The sequence below is a fragment of the Trachypithecus francoisi genome, unplaced genomic scaffold (genome assembly GCF_009764315.1).
Source record: "Trachypithecus francoisi isolate TF-2019V2 unplaced genomic scaffold, Tfra_2.0 Lachesis_group2, whole genome shotgun sequence".
NCBI classification, from domain to species: domain Eukaryota; kingdom Metazoa; phylum Chordata; class Mammalia; order Primates; family Cercopithecidae; genus Trachypithecus; species Trachypithecus francoisi.
In genome coordinates, this window is record NW_022681465.1 from 90,288,888 (window position 1) to 90,310,081 (window position 21,194).

At 39.8% G+C, this 21,194-nt stretch overlaps 1 protein-coding gene across 12 annotated transcripts in view; it reads right to left on the reverse strand.

Annotated features, from left to right (window-relative positions):
• Nucleotides 1–14,765: 14,765 nt before the first annotated feature.
• The window catches only part of PDE4D (phosphodiesterase 4D), a 1,626,844-nt gene continuing 1,620,415 nt past the window's right edge, over nucleotides 14,766–21,194 (reverse strand). For 11 of the 12 annotated variants that reach the window (XM_033179631.1, XM_033179630.1, XM_033179629.1 and 8 more), the window contains one exon: nucleotides 14,766–20,767. In XM_033179631.1, the coding sequence (XP_033035522.1) occupies nucleotides 20,351–20,767 (417 nt within the window). In that variant the 3' untranslated portion in view covers nucleotides 14,766–20,350. The remainder of the gene's footprint in view (nucleotides 20,768–21,194) is intronic. The other variant, XM_033179641.1, reaches the window with a different exon arrangement.

Here is a 21,194-nt window from a genome sequence, read left to right on the forward strand (position 1 = left end):
CTCTGCGGACAGCGCACAGCTGCAGTCCAATAGGGGAAAGAGCGGGGGCCAGTGCAGACGCGAACGACTCTGTCTGACAGCTTTGGGGAGAGCCGTGGATCTCCTAACGCGGAGGTTGAGATCTGAGAACGGACAGACTGCCTGCTCAGGTGGGTCCCTGACCCCTGAGTAGCCTAGCTGGGAGACATCCCCCACTAGGGGCAGTCTGACACCCCACACCTCACAGGGTGGAATCACCCCTGAGAGGAAACTTCCAAAGAAAGAATCAGACAGGTACACTCGCTGTTCAGCAATATTCTATCTTCTGCAACCTCTGCTGCTGATACCCAGGCAAACAGGGTCTGGAGTGGACCTCAAGCAATCTCCAACAGACCAACAGACAGTCCTTCTGACTGTCAGACGGAAAACTATCAAACAGGAAGGACACCTATACCAAAACCCCATCAGTACGTCACCATCATCAAAGTCCAGAGACAGATAAAACCACAAAGATGGGGAAGAAGCAGGGCAGAAAAGCTGGAAATTCAAAAAATAAGCGCATCTCCCCCTGCAAAGGAGCGCAGCCCATCGCCAGCAACGGATCAAAGCTGGTCAGAGAATGACTTTGACGAGATGAGAGAAGAAAGCTTCAGTCCATCAAACCTCTCAGAGCTAAAGGAGGAATTACGTACCCAGCGCAAAGAAACTAAAAATCTTGAAAAAAAAGTGGAAGAATTGACAGCTAGACTAATTAATGCAGAGAAGATCATAAATGAAATGACAGAGATGAAAACCATGACACGAGAAATACGTGACAAATGCACAAGCTTCAGTAACCGACTCGATCAACTGGAAGAAAGAGTATCAGCGATTGAGGATCAAATGAATGAAATGAAGCGAGAAGAGAAACCAAAAGAAAAAAGAAGAAAAAGAAATGAACAAAGCCTGCAAGAAGTATGGGATTATGTAAAAAACCAAATCTACGTCTGATTGGGGTGCCTGAAAGTGAGAGGGAAAATGGAACCAAGTTGGAAAACACTCTTCAGGATATCATCCAGGAGAACTTCCCCAACCTAGTAGGGCAGGCCAACATTCAAATTCAGGAAATACAGAGAACGCCACAAAGATACTCCTCCAGAAGAGCAACTCCAAGACACGTAATTGCCAGATTCACCAAAGTTGAAATGAAGGAAAAAATCTTAAGGGCAGCCAGAGAGAAAGGTCGGGTTACCCACAAAGGGAAGCCCATCAGACTACCAGCAGACCTCTCGGCAGAAACTCTACAAGCCAGAAGAGAGTAGGGGCCAATATTCAACGTTCTTAAAGAAAAGAATTTTAAACCCAGAATTTTATATCCAGCCAAACTAAGCTTCATCAGTGAAGGAGAAATAAAATCCTTTACAGATAAGCAAATGCTTAGAGATTTTGTCACCACCAGGCCTGCCTTACAAGAGACCCTGAAGGAAGCCCTAAACATGGAAAGGAGCAACTGGTACCAGCCATTGCAAAAACATGCCAAAATGTAAAGACCATCGAGGCTAGGAAGAAACTGCATCAACTAACGAGCAAAATAACCAGTTAATATCATAATGACAGGATCAAGTTCACACATAACAATATTAACCTTAAATGTCAATGGACTAAATGCTCCAATTAAAAGACACAGACTGGCAAACTGGATCAAGAGTCAAGACCCATCAGTCTGCTGTATTCAGGAGACCCATCTCACATGCAGAGACATACATAGGCTCAAAATAAAGGGATGGAGGAAGATCTACCAAGCAAATGGAGAACAAAAACAAGCAGGGGTTGCAATCCTAGTCTCTGATAAAACAGACTTTAAACCATCAAAGATCAAAAGAGACAAAGAAGGCCATTACATAATGGTAAAGGGATCAATTCAACAGGAAGAGCTAACTCTCCTAAATATATATGCACCCAATACAGGAGCACCCAGATTCATAAAGCAAGTCCTTAGAGACCTACAAAGAGACTTAGACTCCCATACAATAATAATGGGAGACTTCAACACTCCACTGTCAACATTAGACAGATCAACGAGACAAAGTTAACAAGGATATCCAGGAATTGAACTCATCTCTGCACCAAGCGGACCTAATAGACATCTATAGAACTCTCCACCCCAAATCAACAGAATATACATTCTTCTCAGCACCACATCGCACTTATTCCAAAATTGACCACATAATTGGAAGTAAAGCACTCCTCAGCAAATGTCAAAGAACAGAAATTATAACAAACTGTCTCTCAGACCACAGTGCAATCAAACTAGAACTCAGGACTAAGAAAATCAATCAAAACCGCTCAACTACATGGAAACTGAACAACCTGCTCCTCAATGACTACTGGGTACATAACGAAATGAAAGCAGAAATAAAGATGTTCTTTGAAACCAATGAGAACAAAGATACAACATACCAGAATCTCTGGGACACATTTAAAGCAGTGTGTAGAGGGAAAGTTATAGCACTAAATGCCCACAGGAGAAAGCAGGAGAGATCTAAAATTGACACTCTGACATCACAATTCAAAGAACTAGAGAGGCAAGAGCAAACACATTCAAAAGCTAGCAGAAGGCAAGAAATAACTAAGATCAGAGCAGAACTGAAGGAGATAGAGACACAAAAAACCCTCCAAAAAATCAATGAATCCAGGAGTTGGTTTTTTGATAAGATCAACAAAATTGACAGACCGCTAGCTAGACTAATAAAGAAGAAAAGAGAGAGGAATCAAATAGACGCAATAAAAAATGATAAAGGGGATATCACCACCGACCCCACAGAAATACAAACTACCATCAGAGAATACTATAAACACCTCTATGCAAATCAACTAGAAAATCTAGAAGAAATGGATAACTTCCTGGACACTTACACTCTCCCAAGACTAAACCAGGAAGAAGTTGAATCCCTGAATAGACCAATAGCAGGCTCTGAAATTGAGACAACAATTAATAGCCTACCCACCAAAAAAAGTCCAGGACCAGATGGATTCACAGCTGAATTCTACCAGAGGTACAAGGAGGAGCTGGTACCATTCCTTCTGAAACTATTTCAATCAATAGAAAAAGGGGGAAACCTCCCTAACTCTTTTTATGAGGCCAACATCATCCTGATACCAAAGCCTGGCAGAGACACAACAAAAAAAAGAGAATTTTAGACCAATATCCCTGATGAACATCGATGCAAAAATCCTCAATAAAATACTGGCAAACCGGATTCAGGAGCACATCAAAAAGCTTATCCACCATGATCAAGTGGGCTTCATCCCTGGGATGCAAGGCTGGTTCAACATTCGCAAATCAATAAACGTAATCCAGCATAGAAACAGAACCAAAGACAAGAACCACATGATTATCTCAATAGATGCAGAAAAGGCTTTTGACAAAATTCAACAGCCCTTCATGCTAAAAACGCTCAATAAATTCGGTATTGATGGAACGTACCTCAAAATAATAAGAGCTATTTATGACAAACCCACAGCTAATATCATACTGAATGGGCAAAAACTGGAAAAATTCCCTTTGAAAACTGGCACAAGACAGGGATGCCCTCTCTCACCACTCCTATTCAACATAGTGTTGGAAGTTCTGGCTAGGGCAATCAGGCAAGAGAAAGAAATCAAGGGTATCCAGTTAGGAAAAGAAGAAGTCAAATTGTCCCTGTTTGCAGATGACATGATTGTATATTTAGAAAACCCCATCGTCTCAGCCCAAAATGTCCTTAAGCTGATAAGCAACTTCAGCAAAGTCTCAGGATACAAAATTAATGTGCAAAAATCACAAGCATTCTTATACACCAGTAACAGACAAGCAGAGAGCCAAATCAGGCATCAACTTCCATTCACAATTGCTTCAAAGAGAATAAAATACCTAGGAATCCAGCTTACAAGGGATGTAAAGGACCTCTTCAAGGAGAACTACAAACCACTGCTCAGTGAAATCAAAGAGGACACAAACAAATGGAAGAACATACCATGCTCATGGATAGGAAGAATCAATATCGTGAAAATGGCCATACTGCCCAAGGTATTTATAGATTCAATGCCATCCCCATCAAGCTACCAATGACTTTCTTCACAGAATTGGAAAAAACTGCTTTAAAGTTCATATGGAACCAAAAAAGAGCCCGCATTGCCAAGACAATCCTAAGTCAAAAGGACAAAGCTGGAGGCATCACGCTACCTGACTTCAAACTATACTACAAGGCTATGGTAACCAAAACAGCATGGTACTGGTACCACAACAGATATATAGACCAATGGAACAGAACAGAGTCCTCAGAAATAATACCACACATCTACAGCCATCTGATCTTTGACAAACCTGAGAGAAACAAGAACTGGGGAAAGGATTCCCTATTTAATAAATGGTGCTGGGAAAATTGGCTAGCCATAAGTAGAAAGCTGAAACTGGATCCTTTCCTTACCCCTTATATGAAAATTAATTCAAGATGGATTAGAGAGTTAAATGTTAGACCTAATACCATAAAAACCCTAGAAGAAAATCTAGGTAGTACCATTCAGGACATAGGCATGGGCAAGGACTTCATGTCTAAAACACCAAAAGCAACGGCAGCAAAAGCAAAAATTGACACATGGGATCTAATTAAACTAAAGAGCTTTTGCACAGCTAAAGAAACTACCATCAGAGTGAACAGGCAACCTACAGAATGGGAGAAAATTTTTGCAACCTACTCATCTGACAAAGGGCTAATATCCAGAATCTACAAAGAACTCAAACAAATATACAAGAAAAAAACAACCCCATCAAAAAGTGGGCAAAGGATATGAACAGACATTTCTCAAAAGAAGACATCCATACAGCCAACAGACACATGAAAAAATGCTCGTCATCACTCGCCATCAGAGAAATGCAAATCAAAACCACAATGAGATACCATCTCACACCAGTTAGAATGGCAATCATTAAGAAGTCAGGAAATAACAGGTGTTGGAGAGGATGTGGAGAAATAGGAACACTTTTACACTGTTGGTGGGATTGTAAACTAGTTCAACCATTATGGAAAACATAATGGCGATTCCTCAAGGATCTAGAACTAGATGTACCATATGACCCAGCCATCCCACTACTGGGTATATACCCAAAGGATTATAAATTACTCTACTACAAAGACACATGCACACGTATGTTTATTGTGGCACTATTCACAATAGCAAAGACTTGGAATCAACCCAAATGTCCATCTGTGACAGACTGGATTAAGAAAATGTGGCATATATACACCATGGAATACTATGCAGCCATAAAAAGGATGAATTTGTGTCCTTTGTAGGGACATGGATGCAGCTGGAAACCATCATTCTTAGCAAACTATCACAAGAACAGAAAACCAAACACCGCATGTTCTCACTCATAGGTGGGAACTGAACAATGAGATCACTTGGACTCGGGAAGGGGAACATCACACACTGGGGCCTATCATGGGGAGGGGGGAGGAGGGAGGGATTGCATTGGGGAGTTATACATGATATAAACGTCATGCACATGTACCCTAGAACTTAAAGTATAATAAAAAAAAAAAAAAGCAGTCAGACACAGATATTTCATATAAATGGAATCACATGAAATATTTAGAATATGAAATCTGTAGAGACAAAAATCTGATTAGTGCTTGCCAGTGGCGAGCACTAATTCACAGTTGGTGAAAAAATTTTGAAAAAAAATGTTTGGAAAGTATTTTGTCTTACATGTTAGGCACTGAAATTACAGTTATTAAATGAGAGGGAAATTTGAGATTTTTAAAAAAAGAAAGTAAAGGAAATCCTCTAAATAATGCCTTGGAAACTGATAGCTGACATAGAAAAAAAAAAAAAAAACTGAAGCAACAATCAAGTTAAATATTCTCTTCCCCAAGGGACACAGGGCACTTTAGAGACATACTGGCTATGTTCCCATATCAGCTTTGACATTTTTATTGGGCGACCTTATTCTTCCCAGCCTCTTTTGACCTCTCTGTCAAATGAAGGGAATATTGGGTTGGTGTAGAGTTGAAATGAGACAGCAGAAGGTGTGATGCAATCTTAGTCATCATTCTTCTTCCCCTGGATTCCTTCCTCTTCCATTCCACATTTCTTTTTTTTCCCCTTTTTTTTTTAAAAAAAATATTTATTATTTATTTGAGACAGAGTCTTGCTCTGTAGTCCAGACTGGAGCCCGGAAGCATGTTCACAGCTCACTGTAGCCTCAGCCTCCTGGGCTCAAGTGATTCTCCCACCTCATCCTTGTGAGTAGCTGGCACTACAGGTGCACGCCATCATACTTGGTTAATTTTTGTATTATTTTGTAGATGTGGGGTCTTGCCATGTTGCCCAGGCTGGTCTCAAATGCCTGGGCTCAAGCAATCCACCCACCTCGGCCTCCCAAAGTGCTGCTATTACAGGTGTGAGCCACTGTACCTGGCCTCTCCCCCATTCCTTTCCAACCAAACTGAAACCTCCTCAAAAGGAAGAATCAAGACCTACTCTTTTGAGGTACTTGGCCCAGTGGTCAGTAGAATAGGCAGTTATGGCTTGGTCGATTTTGAATTTGTCATTCTCTCTGCATGCCTCAGGTCCCTACCCTACTCCCAGGTGAATTATCTGAATAATTTTTTTCCTAAACTTCTCACCTTGCCTATTAAAAGAACAAAAACAATCGACAGCAGAACTGCCAGGAAAGAAATCCATGAGATTCTTTTCTTTGAACAAGAGGGCAGTTGTGATTGGTGTAGCAATTTGGGTAGTGTGACACGGAGGGGTGGAATAGGTGGTGGAAACTGTGAAGGTGAGTGCCTCCTGGTAATGGCTGTTTTCTTGCCTTTTACACACACGTGGGCCCCAGATGATTAAGGGTGATGGTAAACTCCACCTTTACTCATGTGTCTCTTTCCGTCTGTTTCTAGGCAGTGAGTAGAATTGCAAAATTCAATCTCTTTTTCTTTTACCCACATCCTTTTAGGATGTTTGCTGGGAATAAGGGAGCATAAAAACAAGGCAAAACCCTGTGCCCACAAAATAGAGCAAAGCTAACTGTCCCCCAAAGCAAGCAAGTTTCCCATGGAGTGGCCAGTAGACAAGCCTCCCATATCCTAGGGTTTCTGGGGTACATCTGATTATTTTCCTTCTTTTCCAGTAAGACACTGTATGTCACTGCAGTTCACCTGAGAACTTTTCTCATGATTCAGCAGAGGATCAAAACAAGGAAAAGGAATATATTAGTCTGAAAATTCTGCAGTAGTTAATTGCACAAAAATGAGTGGCTTACATATCTATTCAGCACTAGGTTATGCACAATTCAAGACGCAAGGAAGTCTAAGATACGTATCTAACCCCCAAGAACTTTATAGTCCAGATTTTAGTTTCCAGACAAGCCTTACATGAAGTATTCCTAAGTGTAGATATTACCTTTGTTTACTAATATATATAACATGGCACATAATATCGTCAGTCTACTTTGAGAAAAAAAAGTTGTCAAAAGCTCAGAAATCACTTTGTCTCTGTTTTCTCCTCTCTTGGCAGTCGGAAGTACCAGTGTTGAGTGATTTACTTACCCACTGCTCCATCATACCACTCTAAAACAATCAATGGCTCCCTATTATGTTACTCATTAGGTCTCCCTTTTGAATCAATTTTTATTTCTCTTTAGAAACCATTTTGAATCATGGATGGCAGGGAAATTGTCAGGAGTGGGGGTTGGTGAGAGACTTAGGTTCCTCTGGTTGTCTCTGGTGTTGAGTTTGTTCTAAATCCATGTTTCGTATGCTTTTAAAAATACTTTACTTGGCAACATTTGCATGTGTGTGCAAGCACACAAGTGCACCCATGCATGCATGTAAATGAAGCAATTTCAGAAAATGAAACTTTTATATTCAGCACACAGTGATATTCTCTATTCTATTTTAATTCATGTTCAGTGCTCATTGCAACCATCTTTTGACTTTATTATCTACTCTGGGTCAGAAGCTTAGTGTTTGAAAAATTTTATCTAAAGTTTACACTGAGTTTATATTTATAAATTCATTTGCTCTAATACTGTGCAGGATGTAGAGAAGATTCCAATATCATAATTCCCCTATTTAAAATAAAGTAGAGATGAATTCACATGCCTAAGGTCACCCAGCTAATTTGGGGCCAAAGCCCCAACATTTCTACTGTGCCAGGTACCTTTCTCCCCGACCCGCAGCCCAGACTCACCAGCACATTGTTGGAACAAAGAGTAGGTGTATGATATAGTTTGGATATTTGTATTCTCCAAGTCTCATGTTGAAATTGATCCCCCAGTATTCAAGGTGGGGCCTATTGGGAAGTGTTTGGGCCATGATCCTTCATGATCCACTTGGTGCTGTCCTTGCAGTAATGTGTAAGTTTTCACTCTATTAGTTCATGAAGGAGCTGGTTAAGAGCACGGCATCTCCTCCCTGCCTACTTGCCACCTCCTCCCACCATGTGATATGCCAGCTCCCCTTGTTTCTGCCATGAGTTAGTTTCCTGAGGCCTCACCAGAAGCCAAGCAGCTGTAGAGCCATGCTTCCTGTGCAGCCTGAAGAACTGTCAGCCAAATAAATCTCCTTTCTTTATAAATTACCCAGCATCAGGTATTCCTTTATAGCAATACAAATGGACTAACAGTATATTAGTTAGATGGTTTCAGGGGCAAATAATAGCAGGTTCAACTAAAATGGCTTAAATAATAACTAGTTATTATTTTAATAAGTTTCAAAGTAGGGCTGATTATTTCAGCAGCTCAAACACATCTTTAAAGACTCAAGTTCTGTCTAACTTCTGCTTTGCCAATTTCAGTATGTTGTCTGTGTAGTCAGATAGTTCCTTTCATGGTCTCAAGATAATAGCCTAACCATGACATCTTTGAAAACAATTTCCAAAGCCCAGAAGAAAAAATGTTCTGTTCTGTCTTTTCTTTGTAAGAGTTGGGGATATTTTCCCAGAAGCCAACCTGTGTCTCACTGTCTACAATTGCAGCATGGCAAGCTTGTCCTAACCAAATCACTGGCAAGGGGAGAGGAATTACCATAAAAGGCTCAGAATTAGCCTACAGAACTGAGGAGAGGCTGGATCTCCCCGGAAGACTTGACTTCACAAGGTCTGAACAAAATCCTACTTATATATGCCAGGAAGAAAGTGGGGGTGGAGGGTTGGTAATAATTAAGTAGGCAACCAAGTGTGTCTTTAATAACGAGTATGGATAAACATTCCCAGACGGTGAAGTGTCTGTCTCTTACCCTTCCCGTACCCTTCGTTTCTAGGGAGAATGCCTGATTCCTTCAATTTCTATTCCTGTTCCATATAGTTTTTCAGCTGCCTTTGGCCCCTTAACTGTCTCAACTCCTCCTTACTTAATGTCTAATCTGTTCTAGGCCAGTTAATGCCCTTCCCACCCACTCTTCACCATCAACCTCATTTATTCAGGCAATTACTTACTTGTCTTTCTCTTTTCCTGTTAAATGAATACTTGCTACATGGCAGACACTGAACTAAGCTCTAAGCTCTGGAAAAAAATGATGATACATAAGGCACAGTCCCTACCTCTCATAGCCAAAGGTTGATTTTAAATACTTAATGCACTCCAATATATATACAGAAATTTGACATCTGCTGTTCTGAATGTACAAGGCGGTATTTAGCTCAGCATCCCTAGAAACAGTGTGAAGGAGAGATCAGAGTGACAGACTTTATTTGGGAAGTACAAGCCTTTGGCAGTAGGGGTGAGGAAAAAAAGGTCAAGGCAAAATGAAGCAAGTAAGGACAAAGAAATACAGGAAAGTAGGGAAGATGTTTCTAAGCTGGCTACTGACTTACAAGGAGCAGCCAAGAGACACTGCAGGCCGCTTGGTAGGCGCTCCTGCTGACATGGAACTGCAGAATCATCCTGATGGGCTTCAAGGGGGAGGCTATGGCTCAGTATAGTCTTGGGAGAGAAGAAGAAATTAATTTACTGGCTCCTTCCCATCTCTAGTTTCCCAGTAGTTAAAGTTAACCCCATGGAGCGTTACCACCACTGAACTTCTGGGTTGTGTCATTTGGCTCTTTGGTGGCCCCTTGTGGTGGTAGATCCCCAGCCATCTTGGGTTGGGATGTGTGGTTTCACACAGTTACAAAAGCAGAGGGGCACTCAGCTGTATAATTAGCAGAGTGAGCCTGAATAGGGCACCTGAAGACAGACAAGATGTTTGATTTCTGTTCATTACATTAATGGTCTTGCAGGGATCCTGTGGATGTAATTTCCTTCTGGTTCTTCTCTCTTTTTACAGCATTTAAATCTTTAACCCATGCCTGCTTGTGATGCCATTATTGCCTGATGGTGACTCCCAGTCCCAGGTTTCCTCTGCCAGAGGGAGCTAATAGCTGGCTTCACTATTCCTTTCTTGCTTGATGGACATTGGCCAAACATGGGATACTACTGTTCCTCAGACTGCCTGTGGCCCTCACTAGGTCATCTGTTGTAACTCCTGCAGCAACAAATATCCCTTTGATTAAATGCAATACATTAGAAAGGTGGTTGAGATTATTAACTTACTTCTTTAAAAAAACAAAAATAGAAAAACACCTCCATGATGTTTGAACAGTGTTTCTCAAACATTATGGAGCATACTTGTCACCTGGAGTACTTGTTAAAACACAGGTTCTAGGGTCCACCCCTAGAGAGTCTTTTCCTGGAGGCTTGGTCTGGGGCTGGATAATAATCTCACAAGATCCTAGTTGACGTTAATTTCAGCTCAAGGACCACATTTTGAAAAGAGTTGGTGTTAGAGGGGAAAGAATAGTCAAATATTAATATCCTTAATTAATTCCTTACTAGCAGCCAAAAAGGAATACATTGTTTAAAAATTGCACTATCTAGGCCAGGCATGGTGGCTCACATTTGTAATCCTAGCAATTTGGGAGGCCAAGGTGGGCGGATCACCTGAGGTCAGGAGTTCAAGACCAGCCTGGCCAACATGGCGAAACCCCATCTCTACTAAAAAATTACAAAAATTAGCTGAATGTGGTGGTACATGCCTGTAATCCCAGCTACTCGGGAGGCTGAGGCAGGAGAATCACTTGAACTCAGGAAGCAGAGATTGCAGTGAGCCAACATTGCGCCACTGTACTCCAGCCTCAGTGACAGAGTGAGACTGTCTCAAAAATGAAAAAAATAAAAATCTCACAATCTAGTGAGAGAAGAAAACATTTAAAAAAAAATACAACATATTTTAGGGGAAATATTATAGGGGTGTGTATAAAATACTAATGGGAAAGGCTTTCCAGACAAAGGTGTATTTAAACTGAATCAAGAGGGATGAGCTGTTTTCCAGGCAGAGGGGTGTAAAGACAAGATGTAAAGGCAGCATTTAGCTGAGGCACAGGGGTATCTATGTGGGGTTGGCGGCAGGAGTTGTGGATGATTTAGTTTGATTAGATCCTTGAGGGCCTTGTGCATTACGTTAAGCACCAGGAACCTAGTCCTGTGGGGAACAGAAGGTATCATCAACTGTCCTTGGATGCTGTGGCACAAAGGGTCCACCTTCCTTCACTTTCTCCCAGTTTTCCTCAATTTTTTTCTCTCGCCTTTGCTTGTTTTCAACTTTTCCAGTTCATTCATTAGATATTTTAATCACTAATCCCAGCAATTATTTTTAGAACGTAAGTTTTCAAAGATATTCTATGACTACTGCATAATTCCATGTGATACCAGACACGGCTTCAAAAAGCACAGAGGGTCGGGGTCGGGGACTGCTTCCTAAGAGTCTTCTATGGTGGACAGTTCTCTGAACTGCAGCAGCTGTACTGAGCTTTGTTCCCCACCCATGAACCACTGACTTCTGCTGGGTAGAGATGGGTGTCAGCACCCAGCCTCTGCTTGACCTACTATGGCAGGGTGCAGTCACCTGGCGTTCTCTGCCACTCTCTTCCCAGATGCTGTAACTGAACAGCAGGAAACAGAAACCATCAGTGTTAGAGAGAAAATGAGCAAAGTGTGAAGAAGATGCAAGGTGAGAGACGGTTTGGTTCTCTAATTAATGCATCCTGGTGGTAAAGCAGTGCTTTGCATGGATGGGTGCTGAGCAAGTGTTTGCCACTATGCACTTGGTCTGCTTTTTGGTTTAAAAACAAGGAGCGAAGGAAAAGCAACTCTCAGGTGATAGAGCCTTTCAGAAAATATGTTTGCATGATTCAGGTCCTGAAACCATGTCTGTTGGCTTGGGATTTGTGAGCACCTGGCAAACACCTTGCTAAAACAGCCATGATGGTGGAAGGGGCTCCAGCCTAAGCCAGATGCTGCCCGCGCTCCATTCCTTTCATTGAGGAATATGTCCTGCAAGAAGTTGCGCTAAGATCTGCCTTGCCCCATGTTGTGAGTCTCCGCCAGGCAGAGGCACACTCCCATCTCTGCTCCTTACTTTCTTGACAGCTTCTTTCATTTTCTATAATTTTTTTAGGTAGTCAGGGGCTCTTTAACTCCAAGTTTCCCACTCAATCTGGAGAATTCTGACCATATAGCAATGCTATGCAGACGTAGGGTGAGTTAACCAATGCATATGATGTAATATCAGTCACCTAGCTTTGGACTGTAAAATTACTGAAATCTGTAATGAAGGATGGTCAAAGGAGATCAAAGGCAATGCAACAGTCAATTTTGGTCTTCAACAGAAATAGGATGTAGAGATAGCATTAAGAATTCTGTCAAATCTGTAGTTTGCAAGTCATTAGTCTCAGTATTTAGCCTGTGAATTATCTTAACCAAGTCAATTAACCTTCTTGGGCCTCACTTTTCATAGCTACAAAATAGAGTGAATCATAAGGCCACTTGTGGACTGTAACAGGGTCCTGGAATGGCAGCGTGGGGGTTTGCAGCAGGGAGCAAATATGACTCTCACTTTGTAAATTTTCAAGTGCTATATCTTGTCATTGAAACAGCTAAGTGAGAGCTGGGAATAGATGTTCAGGGATAGCATTGGAACACAGAGGCTTCAGGAAAAAATGCCTCTTTCCCTGTGTTCCCACATAGGAAGTATGGGAGGTCCTGATGACTTCCTCCTGGAGACAATTTCCTCACCTTCCCACATCTCAAAATGTTCAGTGAACATTGTTGGATCTAGATGTTGCTAACCATGTGTGGAAGGTTAATGGACTATTATTTAATATATGCTCTTCCAATATCTTTTTTCATCTCCATATTTCAAATAATAACCGGGGTTTTTGCAGAGTGGAGAGCAGAAGCAAATGGAAGTCACAACTACCTCTAGTCTGTTTTGTTTTTATTTTTAAGCCTAATCTCATTGGAGAGCAAAAGAAGGAAGGAAGGAGAGAGAAGGAGGAGAGTGTGTTGGTAATTAGGAAAAGGAGAGTATTGCTTTTTTGTAGTAATTTCAGTAGGTATGTCTTAGTCTCCTTAGACTTCTATAAGAAAATACCATAAAGCGGGTGGCTTATAAACAACACATGTATACTTCTGACAGTCTAGAGGCTGGAAAGTCCAACATCAAGGTTCTGGCAGGTTTGGTGTCTGGTGAGGACCTGCTTTCATTTTCACAGATGGCACCTTCTAGCTGAGTCCTCACATGGTGGCCGGGTTGAACAAGGTCCTGGGCCTCTTTTATAAGGACACTGATCCCATTCATGAGGACTATGCCTTCATAACCTGATTATCTCCGAAAAGGCCCCATCTCCTAATAGCATCACCTAGGAGTTAGCATTTCAACACAGACATTCACACCACAGCAAGGTGTAATAAAACACCGGAAGGATAGGCTCTTTTGATGCACACTCTGTGAGGAAGCAGGGCCCCAAACCAGCATATATTCCTGGTACACCACGTGTGGCCAGGAAGCTAAGAGTAAGGAACTCTGCTGGAACCACACAGAGGTCTGATACTCAGATTATGTTGGAAATAAGATAATTTTTACGTTGGGAGAGAGAGGAGCTGTGCCGCTAAGGACAGATGGAAATTCCCAATAGTGTTTGACTGGCTGGAGCCCTGAGTCCGGATTGTTTTAAAGGAAATAAAGAAAGTAGTATTTCCTGGGTGCACAAATTCAATATTTATACCCATAGCACTGAGTTTGATCTTGAGTATTTGGAGCTGTCGGAGTAGCTGAGTGGGATGCAGTACCCAAATCAGAAGGATGAGAAAACCCAGCTATGATTCCACTGACACAAGGCTGTCCTCGCCTTGGAGGGTTGGTGGTACTCTCCAGCAACAGGGAACGTTTTCGGTTTTGGTTTGTTTTTTGGTGGAATGTTGCTGTTGTGGGTCCAAAGCCGTGTCCTGAGGAAAGGTTTCCAGGTCAGTGATTTTAATGTGAGTTCAGGCCCAACAGTACCCAAATTAGCCTAAATCAGCAAGTGTGGCAAGTCAGGAAAAGAAGGGAGTTGCTTCCTTAGTTCCATAGTCTCACTTTGGGGTCATTCATGACTTTGGGGAAGGGAGCTTGATTTTAAAACAGTTATTCCCAGGAAGGCACAAATTTGGCAGCTTTGGGCTATCAGGACTGTTGTGGCAGGAGAAATGGTGGAGAGGCTAAGCACAGATACTCTGTTTAATTACCCTTATTCTGCTGGCATGGTTTGGAGATTATCAGGGGATTAAATTTTGTGCTGATTTCTTTGCTGTCATTATCATGACAAATGGATTGTTTTGTCATTTAGAGAAAAGTAGAATTTGTGAGGAATAAGCAAACAGAGTTTTTAGTTGCAAAGAGATAGGAAACTCTAAACCCTTTATCCAGGATCTTAGTAAGCTCAAACACAAAAAACAAACAAAGTTCTTATGGTATCAAGTTAAAAACTCTTTAATATCTCAAAATATCTTATCAGATTGAATTATATCCAGTATCAATTTGGTGGCTATATTCAACACATATTAAGAACCTACTGTGAACCAGGCATAGTTTTAAGTGCTAGTGATACATTGGTAAGCAAAGACCTTGCTCTCACGGAGCTGTGGTCTGGTGGGAGAGACAGACAACAAAAACAGCTGCGTATATAAATCTGTGAGAAGTGTTATAAAGAAAATGGAGCAGGGTTATGAGAATAAAGCTACAGAATGGGGGAGCTCTCACACAGGATGGTTAGCAATGGCTCTGCGGCTCCAGGCCCTACCTACTCTCTCACTTTTCCTCAGTTTCTCCGGATGTCTCAGGCTCTCAGGCTCATTTATGCCTCAAGATCTTTGCAAATGTTTCCTGTCTGGATCCCCTTCCTCTTCCTATCAACTTTTCCCGTAGTTACCTCTTAAAATCCTTCAGAACTCAGATGCAAATCACTTTCTCAAGGCCTCAAGGAAGCCTTCCCTGGCCCTCCGGAATAGATCAAGTTCAGGTTCCTGCTTATTCACCCCACTGAGCTCCTTCATTTTGCTGATCATGTATATAATTATATGAGTACTGAATTGTTTAATGCCTTTGTCCCCTCCAGACTGTAAGCTCCATGTAAGCAAATACAGTGTCTCATTAACTTATTGTTGAGTCCTGAAAACTTTGTAGTTTGCAGAGTAGGTAACCGACAAATAATTGTCAAGTGTCTGAATAATTTTCAGTATCCCAGAATATTCAATTAAGTATGGAAGGCCCCTTCCAAAGCCTGCTTAGAAAATACCGTGCTTAATTTTATAGGCCATCTAAGTAATTTTGGTAATTTTAATGTAGCAAAATAACTCAAGTTGGCTTCATTTGGTTATGAATATCAGTACTAACTTACGATGTCACTATTCTCCTTTCATTTTAACCACGTTCAGTATCCTAAGAAACGTGCTGATTGAACTATAAAATGAATAATCTTTTATTTGTAAAATATTGAGTCATAAATAGGCAGAATCAACCCATGCTTTTATTTTCATTGCATATAAAAATTTCATATGAAGGTATTGATGTACAGTACTATCCCCGTGGGCTGTAAGAGAGGCTAAGAAACCACTAAAAGAATCATTTGTAATTCTCACACACAATTTACCACTCTGAAAACATATCCAAAGAAATAAAAACAACTCAAATCAGTTAAGGATGTTTTTGTAATTATAGTGTCTCCTTTGTACTGTTTAAAACAAAAGTAATCAAATTCCTTTGGGCCAGGGCTGCTAAAATCTACAGTTTGTGTCAAAAAATAAAATAAAATAAAATAGGAGGCTCATTTTTCCCAGAAAAAGAATCTTTCCTTTCACTGAAAAGCCACGTGATTCAAGGGCTGGGCAAGTAGTGGGAGGATATTTCCATATTATCCATTATAAATGTTTCCTGCTTTAGGGGCTGGCCATTGTACAAGGTTAAATTTTAAAATTCTAAAGCAATGAAAGTTTTGCAGAAACAAATCTTAGAGGATGGTGAATACTTTCTGCTATGTAAACTGACATCAGACACAACTTTGTGTTTAAATAGATAGGTTTACATGTATGTAAGGACATTTGGTTTATCTTAGTGGAAGAAAAATTTTAGGATTAAAAAATGATATTTTCTCTTTAATATATTCTCTTAACATGACAGGAAGCTGATGAATAGATAACCAACATGAGTAAACTCTGGCTCCAATTTCAAATCAAGTTCATTTTCCTATGAGCTCTAGAAGCTAAAAAGACTTTTAAAAAAAAGATTGTTTATAATCACTGGGAAAGAATGTATTTCCCCAGTTGTATTTCCGAGTTTAAAAAAAAAAAAGGAAATAATCAAATACAAGTAGCTGAAGTAGCTCCTGATCAACAGATGGCAAACAATCATCACACATGCAGTGCTGCTCCTTGGCAAGAAGTACTTAAGAGTTTATGTCTCAAAAGGGTCTCAGAATCTTTCAGAGGTTGTCTGTGGTTTTGTAAAATCTACCTATTGGCAGAATTCTAATCAATTAAAAGCCTGGATATAAAATGCCCAGCCCTAGCTCCACTGTTACCTTTCAAATGCAGCAAAACAGAAGAAAATATTGATTAAAGTTAAGGCACAGCCCTGGGACCAAAGACCTGCAGCTATGGTTTTTAAAATTTATATATCTTTAAGTATTTTATAGTTTTCTTGAATCTTCCATAAACAAGCTCTAAGGTGACAAGACTATATTACAGGAGAAAAGAAAAATGTACAGAGTATGTATACACACCATTCATTCTCTCACCAAGAGTTTCCAAATATATCAACACCATCCCATCATGGGATGATGTTTTAATAAGAACTGATAATTTACAATTAACATTACAGTATGTACATTGCAATAAATACATGGTTGTAAACAGACAAACAAGACTGTATTACAGGTAAGGTCATTTGGTGAGAAAAAAATGCATGGCACAAAAAATAAATAATGCATTCAAAAATTATCATAAAGCTTTCTGTAAAATCCATTTCATTCAAGTTTTTTCTTTCCTTGTCTATAATTTGTTCTATCTACATTATTGTGAATTTTAACTGATATAAAAGAAGACAAAATTAAAACAGCATTATTGTGTTCAGTAACTTGCAAGCTGAAATGCACTGGTTTTACACAAACTTGGACATATTTTTCCCCATACAGTACCCAGATATTGCATTTTCTTATGGCATTTTAGGAAATGTAAAGCCACTTGTAAAAGGATATTCTTTTTTAAAGCAGTGTGTATTTCTGAAGCACACTTTGGCGAGAGAGAAGGGCAAGGGTAAGCAGATTGTACAGTGCATTAGTCCCTGTCTCTTGGATATTGAGCCTTTTCTGCAATTTGATTGTCTGTTAGTGGGTATCTTTACAACATGGTACCATTAAAAACCAACAAACTGGAAAAAAAAAAAAAGAGCCTCTCTTTATTAGTGCAGTTATAAACCCTTTACCCTTTCAGGTCTGGATTTGTTAAGTGACATATTGCTGCTTTTTCTTTTATTCATTATTAAAATTCTAGGCACTCTGTGGGGGAAATACTAAGTGTAGGGAGGACAGGAATGAGAATGTTTTGGAAAGAAGAATAAATTCTAGACTCTTTGCCTTTCTTTCTAGACCTCACTCGGGGACAAATAAAATTAAAAGGAAACAAGTTCCCAAATGTTCTTGTGAAACTACTTGGTCAAATATATGTCTTTATTTGAAAGATTACCATCTGATCTTTACAGAGGAAAGAGAGTAGAAATCTTGCAATTAACTAGTTGATTCCTATTCTGCCTTATGTAAAAGATCAGAGTAATAAAGACATAATTTTTATTTCAAAGGATCTAAGCATCAGCCAGATCTCAGGGGACTGAAATGGGGCCTGTCTTCAGCTTGAGTCATTTCCCTGGCTGATGACTTAGTTTCTAGTCCCTGGAAGGCTCCTTGAGAAGTTCTAAATATAAATTCTTTTCAGGGTTGTAATTCTTCTTAAATGTTTGATTTTCCACTTGTCAGATACCCACTTTGGCCTCTATCTCAATTCTTGAATATCAACGTGAAAAACGATTATTTGGGCTTTAAAGTCTTCATAGAGAAGATAAAGACTTTATTACAAAGACTGACATAGCAATAAAGTCAGAATTAAATGCCCCATGATGCCAACTGTTATAATCAGGTAAACACTGGGAATTAATCTCTAAAACTGTAATACAGTTCCTGGTGCTGAAATCAGCCAAGAGTGATCTCTAATTTTTTATTTAAGCAGAATTTTTACCAATCTAATATTTTAGGATGCATCACAATACTAACCCTCTGGTGCCAGTGGCATCATCTTCTTTCCCTCCATGTGTTTCAAGAAGTAGTTCCCCTCTGCAAGATATACTTATGGATCGAGGATAAGTGATAAAGCAATTCCTGCATGTTACGTGGTTGTCCATTAAGGAAGAGTAGTTGCTATACTTAAAACCATTTCTCAGGTATGTTCCTGATATAGTTCTTAATCCCATAGTGAAATCATTAAAACCAAAGAGGATTAATTGTTGTACTGGTGTTTGTTAATATGTTGTTAATATTCTTAAAAACTGCCTAGTTAGCTGTTTAACTTTTCTCTGTAAACCAAGAGTAAAATCTAGTCATGATATACAACTCATAGTTGAAATGAATGTTAACCCTAACTTGACTACCTGTTTCTTTTCACTGGTGACAATGGTAGTGATATATTTGACAAGACCTCATCTAGCAAACATGGGCAGAGGTTCAAACACACACTAAATTATAAAGCAGCACGAGGGGAAAAACCTTTTTCTTACTCTAACTGGCTGTAAAAACAATAAAAATGAGCATGAAATGTGCAGATTATTAGAAAGATATGCACTTGTGAAATGCATGTCTATTGACACAGCAAAACGTTATTAGGAGATACTAAGTAGGACAACATCTCAAAAAGACTGACCAGTTTAGCTACTGGGTATTTATATATCTCCCACTTGCTTCAGACAACACCAACTGATGACTGAATTCGCATGAAGCTTAAGACATATTTGATATAACACACATTAAAGTATTATAGAACAATTAGTCACTTTGCACACTGAAGAAAAACACTGGTGAAGAGCAACTCTTATCTGGAAAGAGTGAAACAAAATGCAAAGTAAATAATAAAGACTTACTTACAAAAAGGGTTTCCTGCAACATAAAGTTGTTTTTCTGTTTTAAAATATGGAAGTCATTGGTATATAAAACAATGAATCACTAAAAATCAGTTAATTGCTATGAACTATAAGGTGCAAGTAAAATTTGTAAATTAGATTTTTATCCAGTGTAGCACAGATTTGTACTGAAAACTTGCAAGTTACTCTTTAGAAAAAAATAACCAGTGGCAGATGAAGTTCTGAACATAGTTTTTTAAATATAATACCTCAATACATTTAATAATAAAAGTAAGCTCTACAAAAAATCTGTTTTACATATCATACAAAATGTAGAGGTCAGTGCAGCTCACTGAACCACACTATTCAGTCATGTATCAGGAAGACTTGAAATTAGAAAATTATGCAATTTCTGTGGCTCATCCTCCTCCTACTGGTAACAGATACGTGCTATGTCCTGTTCTTGACATATTTGTTGCTTCGTCCATTAAGTTCACTCTGTGCAATGCCTTTCTTCTGAAAATATTGCAAACAAATAAAAAGAATAGAAACCCCAAGTCCAATCAACTTTTGGGCCGCCTGATGAGCCACACTCTCTTGAAAACAATTTGGAGTAGATTTTATCATCTGCCTTGTCAGCTCTACCAAGCTGAAATCTTGTTAAAAACGCTGTTCATGAAGATGTCCACCTTGCTGTGATGACATGGAGGTGAAAAAACTGGTTGGTTACAATATTCCTGAGCGCCGGACTGAGTAGTCAAGGTCAGTTTTGTTCAATAAACGTCCTGGCAGATGACAGTGAGGTGTGACCGTGGTTGTGGCATGTGACATGCACTTTGGAAACAATTTTTCTGCTAAAAAAAAAAAAAAAAGGCATGAAAGTTTTTGCACTGTTACGTGTCAGGAGAACGATCATCTATGACACAGGCTTCAGGCTGGCTTTCCTCTTCTTCCCCTACTGCCTCCTCTTCAACCTGTTCATCGAGGGGAATTTCAGTAGACTCCGAGTCTTGAGTACAAAGAGTCTTAGAGTCACTGCAACTAGTGTCTTCTTCCACTTGACTGCCACTGTCCTTTTCTGTGTCTGACTCACCATCTTCCTCTAAAGTTAGTTCAAACTGGAATTTCTCAGTTTGACCCTGCCGGCCCTCTTCTGGGTCATCAGGTGCAGGAGAGGGGCTTTGAGGGATTGTGCTCTGGTACCATTCACGATTGTCCTCCAAAGTGTCCAAAATGTCCTGGGCGTCAGGGTGGACAAGGTCTGCCCATGTCTCCCAGAGGGGATGAACAATATAGTCTATGAAGCCCACCTAGTTAAGAAAAAATCCACTATGAGTAAAGGACTTGGGACTAAGAAACAGTGGAAAAGCTTAACTAGATCATGGCCCACAAATAAAATACTGAACAGAAGACTATTCAATTTAGTTTGGTAAAATTATCACTATTTTCGACAACAGACCATACAAAGTATTGTTACTAGCTGGTCAAAATTAGCTTCTAGAACCCTTGGTTAAAGAGCATGTTCACAGCATAAAAAATTTTCCAGTTGTTGACATGGTAGGGCTTATTTTAGAATCACCAATTTGTAGGTGACTCCAGATAACTGTAATAATGCCATATGCTCTATGGATGTGAATATATTAAATGAATATAGTCATAATAAACGAATGTCTTCTTAGAATATCTATATGACTATATGAATGTAAGTCATAAGAATGAAAGTTTTTTGAATCATAA